This window comes from Cryptomeria japonica, chromosome 5 (assembly GCF_030272615.1).
Source record: "Cryptomeria japonica chromosome 5, Sugi_1.0, whole genome shotgun sequence".
Classification (NCBI taxonomy): domain Eukaryota; kingdom Viridiplantae; phylum Streptophyta; class Pinopsida; order Cupressales; family Cupressaceae; genus Cryptomeria; species Cryptomeria japonica.
Window position 1 is genome coordinate 796,586,181 of NC_081409.1, and position 10,413 is coordinate 796,596,593.

Genomic DNA, 10,413 nt, shown 5'->3' on the forward strand with positions numbered 1-10,413 from the left:
AGAATCCTTGCTTTTGGTACACCATAAAAAAACACTAGTAACAGATGACTAGGTTTATATTGATTGCTTCATTCCCTATTCTTGAGGCCGAAACAAGCTCTCCCATATTTGAAATCTTTACATCAGATCATATGCTCCAATATTAGAAAAAAATATGTGGCTCTTGATGGTAAGATAGGTAAATCATTAATAACTTTAATTCATCTTACTCCTTTTCTTTAATTTTAAATTGTAGGAAACTGCTTTCACCTGCAGAAATAAAATCACACAGAAAATGCATTTGGAATCACCATAAACTCTTTCTTTGCAGTTTCTCATATTCAAACTCCATCAAAACCATGTTTGAACATTTTTAGCACATTTTTGTGGAATATTTGTTTTCTTTTCTATTTCATATTATCCGGAGGTGTTATGTGACTTTGAAATAGATACCCATACATCCCAACCAAGTAGAATGTAATGGAAGCAGGAATTTCACAAAAGTAGATCTAAAATAATAAAATTAAATTACTCGAGCATGAACTAAAGAACATTAAGATAGCAAACATTCAAAATAAACCTTACTAAAACAGCACTTTAAACCATGTAGAGGATAAGAAAGAACTCATGCAGCAACTCAGCTGCTCAAATCTAAAAAGAATCAGGTAACGGTATCAATTTTGCTCTCGTACAAGGACTAATCTCTGCTAGACTATTAAAGATCACATTCAATTCTAATTTCTAAAGCTTAAAGCCTTCAAGGTATATTTATAGTTACCTTTCTCTGTTCCTTCAATTTTCTTTTGCATGTGTCAAATAAATTTTAACCTCAATCTAATATTTTTTTAACTCTAATATCATTTTTATTTTTTCTAAGTCTAATTATAACATCTGGTGTCTTAATTTCCTAGAGTGGCCTTTCTTATACAGAAAGAGCCTTTCCCATGTCAACTTATTGCTTATTCATTGACAACTCTTCTTGGCTAGAATGATATGTTTTCCTGATGAAATAATTTATTTTTCAGTGTATGTAATAGTTACCTTTTTGAATGGACATTGATGAGTGTAATAGTGTATGTCAACTTAGTGCCCATTCAAGTTTTTTAAAATTCTAAGACGTCTCCTGTTTTGTTGCAGATGACAGCAAATGCTTTGGCTGAAGGTATTGATGAATGCTATGCAAATGGCATGGATTCTTTCATTGCAAAACCTGTCACATTACAGAAACTGAAGGAGACTCTCTGTCAATATATCCCTGGATAGGTTCAGTACTGAAAGCAGCCTATAAGAATATACTAAGCGCTTGCATATATTGGTGAAAAGTCTATATGCAGAAGAGAAAAATTGTCTCCTTTTTTGTATGTAATTCAACCTTCACGTGGCATAAAAAGTTGTCACATTGTACCATGCTTGTCCATGTAAAAAGTTAAGTGTAGTCCATTTTTTCCATCACATCAGAGTGTACCTTGTTCCAATTCAAGCATTCTTTCTCGACAACGTGGAATACCAATCAGAAGTTTCAGATGTGTCAAATACCAATCACCAACCTAAACCATTAGAGTACAGTTTCCTCTAATATAGTTTCTGTATATAATTTTTCCGATTTCAGGAGAGTATCAAATGATAATATGAGGCAAGTCTGAGAAGTACCTTTTCTGTTTTGGCTCCTCGGGTTCTGTGTAGCAATTTTGGACTCAGTGGATGGATATCTTTATCAAAAAGTAAAGATAAGTGAATATTGGAAAGGCTACGTGTGAAAATCATTAGAACGTACATAGAATTTAATATTAGATGCGATAAGCACAAAGTTGGAGAGCTTTGTAAATCGATAAACAATGTCAAGGACACTAAATGAGGAACAACATGGTATTTCATATTAAGGCAGAAAGATATCCCAACAGAAAAGAAGAAATGTGTTAATAAGCAAAATAAAAGTTGCACATTAAAACCCAAGACCAAGTCATGAGAAATTTAACTAATAACTACAAGAATTTTCAAGTCTACAGCAGACTCCAACTTCACTTGCATAATCATCTTTAATGGAGTAAAGAATAAATGGCTCAACAATGCACTTTACTTTCTGAGATTCTTTCATGAAATAAAATCCACATGAAGATACCGAAAATCTACTTGTCCCAAATTATGTTGTTCACGTCATATATGGTGTTTATATAAAATTGACATGTTCATACAATTTCATTTCATCCTTATGAATTTGCTTGTCCTTATCAGATGAAGAAAGGAGGTAGTGAATGAAATCATAGTGAAGTCCACATATGACAAAAGTTAATGGAACTCACGTTTAAATATGAAAGTTATATGACATTACCATGGTAATAAAATCACATTACATACTCAGTGTGGCTCTGATTAGTTTTAAGCAAAAGAAATAAAATAAATTATGATAATGTTCATAAATATAAATGACCTTGGGACCTGAAAAAGTACATTCTGTTATATTAGAGAAGCACCACGATAAAAAATCCCAAGGTTGAGAAAATTGATGTAAGCATTTGTATGTATGTGAAATACGGCTCTGCCCCTTCACATTCCATGCCTCTTCAATTACACAGTCCGGGCTCCCCCAAATCACTTATATATATTGGGGATTGTTAATTGTAATATGTATGATGAAGAACTTACATTTGCTGCTGTTTCACAATTAAGTTATTGTGCCCGCCTTTCCCATGGATGTAGCCAAATTGACGTACCACGAAATCTGTGTCATTTTATTGTGTATGCTCTGTTTTATCCGCTCTGTTTGTGATGTTTAATTCATTTTAAATTGCCCAATTATTTAACAAGCATCAAGTACGTTAAAGAAGTCAAACCTGAAGCACAAAAACTAGCCACAAATACAAATAACCCTGTGAGAGGAGGACCTCTCGATGAAGCAATGAACTAATGAAGATCAAAGCAGGAGACGAAGAAAGGATACCGTTGGTATCAATTGCTTGGACCGGAAGAACCAATGGTATCTTCATCTATCATCATGGAATGGGCATTCAGGATTTGAGAATGTTCATAGAGAAAAGTACAAGGCTGAGGTGTCGAGGCTGCACAACTATAATAGAAATCCACAAATTCGCTCTAGAACATTTCCTGACATCTAATGACCATTAAACCTCTGGTGGCAGAAATAAAACTAATAAGAAGCACCCATTTCCATGACCTGGGCTGCAAACAAGGAGAAGGAAGAGACATACTTGAATTATCCTAATATTGGCGGCAATTATGTTGCACGCTTTTATCTCTGCATTACTAGAAACATGCATCCAATATTCCAGTTCCTTTCCACGCACCTATTAAAAGTAGGGTACCACTGCACATCCAGGAATTCTAGTTCATTTCTACTTACATCCAAGGCTGGCAGACCAGGCCAGATAATTATAAGAGAAATCAAGGAGCTTGCCCTAGAATGTTTCCTGACATCTAATAACTAAGGAACCTCTCGTGGTAAGAAAGAAGTGTACTTGAATAGTCCTGCGATTGCCCGCAATTATGTGGATACGTTCATCTCCGCGTGACTGGAAATGCACATCCGAATATGCTAGTTCATTTCTAGCTTACCTTTTAAAGGATGATATCATTTCACTTTGAAGAAAGTTTGTTTCTTGCTGTAGTAACTCCAAAACCAAGGTTATTTGGAAAATCAATTAAAATTGTAGGCTATATACCTCATTCATTAACGAAACTTTGGACAGTGGATCCTTGGGTGTAAACACTACTAGTAGGAGAGGGCAGCAAAGAACCACAGTTTCTCTAAGACTTATCTTCATGTACTCAACTGTTTTAACAAATTAGAATGAAATATAGCACTAGCTGGATTTTTGCTAATCACACCTCCTTACAGGCTTCCCAGAAAATAATGTACTATTGCTTAAAAATATAATAATCCGACAAAAGAGGAACTCAGATAAGTTCAAATATTGCCTAAGCTTTCCATGGAAAAACAATATAGAAGTTCTTGAAGCTTTACGATCTAATATTAGATAGTTTTGCACACTAACCTCATTAGATAACCTCGCAAGCTTCTCAATCTCCCAGTTCCTATACCATTCCGAAATACATTTTTCCCTTGTCACAAAATCATTAGTTAAAATATGAAATTATAACTGGGCATTGATAGAACTAAGAAAATTTTCTAACATAACTATAAGTCAATGATTTCAAACAGTTTTTCTTTAGCAAACATCTGAAATCATAACTGGGCACTGAAGAACTAGAAAAAAGTTTCAGAACAAAATATGGATAACATACTGTTTAACTAGAAATTACCAATAAAGCAACCGGAACTCCTAGCAGTCGATAACAATTCAAAATCATGGAAGCATCTCTCCAACCTTGTTGCTCTCAGAAGACATGATAGGTTTCTAGTTTTTTATACCATTTTTTAAGTCTCACATGAGTTGTATATAACAGATCACATGACTTGCAAAACATAACAGAAACAAGTTGTAAGTTGGAGCTACAGCCCATAATTTCTCCATTGGAAGATGTGGTCTCGGTCTTGGAATTGATCAATTTGGCTTTAAAATAAGCCATAAGTAATGGCCTCTGCTAGAAGGTAGTATGGGAATTAATGTGGCGTCTGTGAATCCATGCCTGGAAAAGATACGTTCCTCTAGGTAATTGGTCCGAGATTTTTGGTTAGTGGTTGTCACCATCATTACTGGTGTCAAATATCTTGTTCACCGTCTTGTTTTGGAAATTTTGCTGTTCACTAGGCCGCGCCTATAAAAATTTCTCACCCGGCCAAAGTTAGGTGTAAATTTATATTTATATTTATCTGTGTCCATTCATAAGGTCGTGATGTGTGGTCTCAAATAAGCGCCATCATTCCACGACCGACCGTCTAGACATACAAACAAGGGGACGCATCCCCAGGTTACTTTTGTCTCCATCGCCGTAACTATCGGATATGCGGCGACAGCTTGGAAACTTTGCTTTGTCCCCATAATGTTTTAGATGTAAAGCCTCCTTTCAAACGTTCTTGGGTCGTTCCTGATCTCTGATGCCGGACCAGTATGTTGAAGAAATGATGCGGAAACCCCAGCCATCCAAAGATACTTAGGGGAAGAGCATCTTCTCTCATGTTAGATCAAATAATCGTTTATTTTTGTTTATCTAATCTTTTAATATTAACTTTTAAAAAATCAAAAAATAAATAACTAAAAAAGTTCATTAATAAATTTCACATATATCAATGGCCGCTCATTTTTAGCTTTTTTGGATCATAATTGGCCAATTTGTGCACCTTTATCAGTACCCATAGTGCACTACTACTGGAGCATTTTTGCATAAGTAGAGATGATTATAAGTGTACGGTTATTGGGACATCTTTAAGCAAGTATCGAGCAACACTTTGAAATGTGTACTTTTTTACTCTTGCACACATAATGGAATCCATAGTGTGCATTGTTACCACCCAAAAGCCAAAACATTAGCTATAAGCAGTTAAGTTGCATGCAAAGACAACAACAACAAAAAATCGTCAAAATCCAATGTATCATTTAGAATATGTGGGTGTGTGAAGTTAGCTAGAATGGCTACTGGTACACTTCCCCTAGTTGAAGTTTGAGCAACAAGATATGAATGATGGTTTCATTCATTTATTTATGCATTTTCATAAACGACCAGTTGTTTTCTTCATTCGATCAACAAGGTAAAATGATGGCTTACATTCATTGGTTAATAATTGCATTGCATGTAAAACCCAAGTGGCACTTAATTGAGATATGCATTATTTATGCCGATTGAGGCATCTACAATGACATCAAAATGTCTATAAACAAAAATCTATTTTTAAAACAATTTGACATGCAAATGACGGGTAAATGCATGAAATATGTCATGTTTCTGCTTTTGTGGAGGTGTTATTTTATTACTCCAAATAAAATAGAACCCTCGCCACTTGTCTCCAACTAGATTCACAATTTTTTGCATGTGAAACTTTAATAGATTTATATTCTTGACGTTTAGTATTTTAGAAGAACATTTATTTTACAAATGATTCTCTTCTATTATAAGATATCTCTCACCATATTTTACATATATTTTTAAAATATAGATATAATAGTGATAAATGAATATTGTTTACAATTTGCATGTCTTACACATGGGGATTTTATGTGGAGTTGTTAGGGGAGAGGATTAGAAGTTGGGCACCCTATGTCCAGGTTGTCATGTGGACTGCCGCGTATACACATGTTAGCATTCAACTACTCTAGTATGCAATCAAACTAGTTGCAAACCTAGGAAAAAATATTTTGTCCACCTTGGACTCGATCTACCACATGCAATAGCGTAATTGGTCTAAATTATCGAAAAAGGGGCCCATGTTTGGATCGACAGGTCATTGTGCATGTCAACCAGGAGAAGTGGTGTGTTAAGGCAGGCATCAAGGTTGTACTGTCTGCATAGCATGCAAGCAGTTTGCCACCCTTTGCGAAGGACGAGTTGCATTAATGTTGCGTCGTCCTCTGAATGTCATCCGATTAAGGGCATTTACTATGTGTCTCGTTGCATTTCACCAACCTATTTATTGCCCAATATCCAACACAAGATCCACTTAATGGTCCATTTCATCTTAAAACACACCCACTTTCCCTCCTTTCTTTCATGCTTATCCTAGATTATACGTCGTTCTAGCAACTAGAAGTGGGTTGCTTGAGGACCAAAAACCATTGTTTCATGTGTAGCAAGATGCTCGCACACATGGAGACCTCGACATATTCGAAGACACCTCCTTGTCATGCCACTATTCTCGATGTCCTCGTCTTCTGGTTGCCACTTAAGGTAATTGTTGTCGTTTGTTTGGCATTTCTCAAAAAACTATTTGGTTTTCTTGGCAGGTTACTTCCGTTTGACAGTTGGTTGCAAATTTTTGTGGCCAACGGGAGGGGTTTTTGTTGTGCATTGTGAGCATCATTTGATCCAGGTGAGGAACTATTCCTCACTAAGGCTATCATTGAACATTTTGTCTGTTGTGTGCTCTATATTGTTTTTTGCTTTATTCATATCGTTTTGTAGTCTCTAACCTTTCCTCAAAGGTTCTTCAGCTCTAGTTTTCTCTATTTGCCAGTTCTCTTGCTTGCGTATGTGGTGCTCATGAACACTAATAAAAAAATAGGTTCATAAACACACCAAAACTAATGGAAATAAATGTTTTGTTCAAGCATTGTTGTAAACAAGTTGGGTTTCTAAGAAAAAGACAAATCATTCCAATCATTTAGATACTATTGCTTTGATTTGCATTGAATGTTGATGCATTTTTCTTTGGCTACTCGTTTGATATTGTATTATTTAACTATTGTAAGTGTCGTGTAATGTTCTACCCAATTTGTTTCTTTGGGTTTTATGGTGTTTAATGTTTCGCCTAGTTATTCTGTTAGTGGGGTTTAAGTGATACTTTCAAATGGGTTTCAAGTTTCGGGGTGTCTAATGTTTTACTATTAAAAGGGGTTTAATTTATATGAATATTTATACAATAATTTTATAGTTTTAATATTTAGTGCTTCAAGGCAGGGGTCTAGGTTGTAACTTCCACATGGTCATGGTCGTTATCTTTTATGGGGTTTTTAGTTATATGGTTATGGGGCTAGATTATTCAGTTTTGGGGGTTTAAGTTATATTGTTTATGTCTTGATACATGTCTATGTTGTTTAAAGCTACGTTGTAATGAATAATCTTTCTTTCTTCTAACAATTTATCTTCAAATTATCTTTATAATTTGATGATAGTGTATATTATATTTGAACATAGGGTGTATATTGTACTTGTATGCAAATGAAAAATGACTTATGTTTTGTAAGAATAAAAATTTATGAATATGTTTATGTTGAGATGCAAGTAGTTGATATGAATATTACAAATAATGTAGTCTAATCCTAATGGGAAATTGAAACAAATCTTTAAAAGTATTTTTAAAATGAAATTTGTTTAGGTTTGTTTTTGTATCTTTTGTTTTAAATTGTAACATTAGGAAGAGGGAAAATTCACCTCTATCTATTTCTTTTCATGACATGGTGTCAAGCATCAAAGTCATCTCCATGAACTTTAGGATAAGAAAGATAAATTATACGCCTCCATAAATGAATTTTCAACAATGTCTTTATAGGGCTTTAATGATCTCGTTAGAGCTTGTGGATTGCATTAACTTTTCTACAGCCATCAATATTTGGACATTCTCTTTTGATACCTTCCAAGTCCTCTTCCTTTTCTCTTTTATTTTTTATTTTTAAGGTTTTGGTGTTCACTTTTATTTCTAGCCTAGTGAATTGGTAATCTTGAGTATCATCGTTTTATTTTCAGGTGCCAATGTTAAAAACCTTTAGGCCTATATCTACCTCGTCTTGAGTTTTGTATAGCTTCAATTCATCCTCTTATTTTCCAATGCATATTTGATGGTTTTCTTTATAGTCATTTCATTATTAATAGTACTCGCTATAATCTTTGTATTTCTAAGGTGCCCTAAGTTTATAGGAGCTTCTATTTGAGTAAGTGCACCAAGATGGTGAACAGAAAAGTGGCCACATGCCAAAAAAAACAAAAATTTTCATAACTCGTGCGGGTTCTAAAATTTCAAAAACGGGCTAGGCTTGGTAACACCAAGCCTAGAGAAAAACAATTAAAAAAACAATTTAAAGATTCTCAAAACCCGTGCGGGTTTTGAGGAACATTTTTTTTAATACAAAAATTTAAAGATTCTCAAAACCCGTACGGGTTTTGAGAAACATATTTCTTTTGTTTAGGCCACGGGTTTTGGCCATTTTCAACGCCAAAACCCATGGAACAACAGTAAGGAGAAGCCAAAAAAAGCATCGAACCCGCACGGGTTTGCAACAATTTTTTATTTTCCCATCATCGAAAGCAATTTTCAACAATGGCACCCCGTCGAACAGGTCAGATTTGATTTGTTTGATTATTTTTCTTTGCATTTTAATTAAATTAGGATTTTTTAATTGATTTAAGTTTTATTTTTATTAATTTGATGTCAAATTCTTCAAGCAATCCCCAAAAATGAAATAGACAACAAAGACCTCCTCCTACACAAGCAACACAAGAAAACCCTGTTAACATTGCACAAGAGCAACAAGAAAACCCTCAAAATCCTGAAAATGTTGCTCCTCAACAACCACCACCACCCCGAAACCCTCCACATCCTCCATTAGATCATATAGATGCCACACAAGAGGATCTCATCAATTGCCTTACACAAAATAGTGCCCAAATTTCTATATTGGTGAATAGGTTGAGGACCTCTAAGCTTGAGCACCACTCAACCCTTGCCAGAACACTAGAAACAAAGGCTAATAGTGCAAATGAGGTATCTAGGGAGGTTACGAAATAGGGTTCATGGAGGGTTAGATGTCGAACATTTTATTTGGATGGGTTGTCATATGATCAATTGAAGAAAAAGGGCATAGTTAAAGCTGACATATGTGCTCTTTTTACCGATCCTGTTACCAGTAACAACCTAGAACTAAATATGACTCAGTTTCCTATACATTGGTGTGTTCATGCTAGGTTGAAAGATGCTTTTTGGGATAGGTGGTATATGGTATTTGACCAACCACCTTGTAATAATTGGGAGGTGCCTCTATATTTTTTGAGAAAGTTGTATTGTGAGTTTATCCTCGGCAAGAAGCTGAATTACTTTGACATCCAACAATTTCAGGGTAGAGGGAGAGGCTCTACACAAGATAGACCTGGGGCCCATAGGGTGGTAGATCCACAACATAGGAGGCGTACAGCTCCTAAACCCATGGTTCATGTCACTATCCCTATATCCTTGAAGGAGTCTATGGAATTACAGACTCTTCAGGTAGTTGCATCATTGACTGATGTCATTGTTCAGCATGGCACACAGCTAGTCGAAGCAGAGGATGTACCAGGACCTCCTTCATCAGTGACACCTCCTTCATCAGCAGCATCTCCTTCCTCGGCGACACCTCCTTCATCAGCAGCACCTCATGCATCATCTGGCATGAGCCAACCCATTCAGCATATGTGCCCCACCTACCAAGGTGTATGTTCTGGTGTAGACACTGACGCGGATGAGGATGATGGGACATCTCATTCGTGTACATGTTGTGGGAGTAGATGTCATGCTTCCACTGCAGAGGATGTGGCCCTCACCGACGAACTGCTCAATATGTTGTACCCTCTCTATCAGACACAGGTGCATTTAATTATGTTTATGACATGTTATCAATTAAGTGACTAAATCTTATAAAAAGAAATGAATTTTTATTTTTAGAACAATTTAAAGTGACATATAAATAAAATGCATTGCAGGGTGCAACAGGTGGTGGGAGTACACCCCATACTGTTCAGTCGACTCCACGGTCACGAATAGTTTCGCCACCAGGGGTAAAGATTTGCAAATTTGTTAAAAATATAATAATACATTGGATTCAAAATATATTTTTT

At 35.5% G+C, this 10,413-nt stretch overlaps 1 protein-coding gene and 1 long non-coding RNA gene across 3 annotated transcripts in view; one reads left to right on the forward strand and one right to left on the reverse strand.

Moving 5' to 3' along the window:
* Nucleotides 1-1,625, forward strand: part of LOC131074472 (histidine kinase 5) — a 38,248-nt gene extending 36,623 nt beyond the window's left edge. Inside the window, exon 12 of the mRNA XM_059221753.1 lies at nt 1,117-1,625. Within this exon, the coding sequence (XP_059077736.1) occupies nt 1,117-1,242 (126 nt within the window). The 3' untranslated portion in view covers nt 1,243-1,625. The remainder of the gene's footprint in view (nt 1-1,116) is intronic.
* Nucleotides 1-4,737, reverse strand: part of LOC131074474 (uncharacterized) — a 43,667-nt gene extending 38,930 nt beyond the window's left edge. Inside the window, exons 1-2 of one of the 2 annotated variants that reach the window (XR_009113066.2) lie at nt 4,258-4,737; nt 3,990-4,056 (exon numbers count right to left, since the gene is read on the reverse strand). This is a non-coding gene — a long non-coding RNA (uncharacterized LOC131074474). The remainder of the gene's footprint in view (nt 1-3,989; nt 4,057-4,257) is intronic. The other variant, XR_009113065.2, reaches the window with a different exon arrangement.
* Between the last annotated feature and the right edge of the window lie 5,676 nt (nt 4,738-10,413).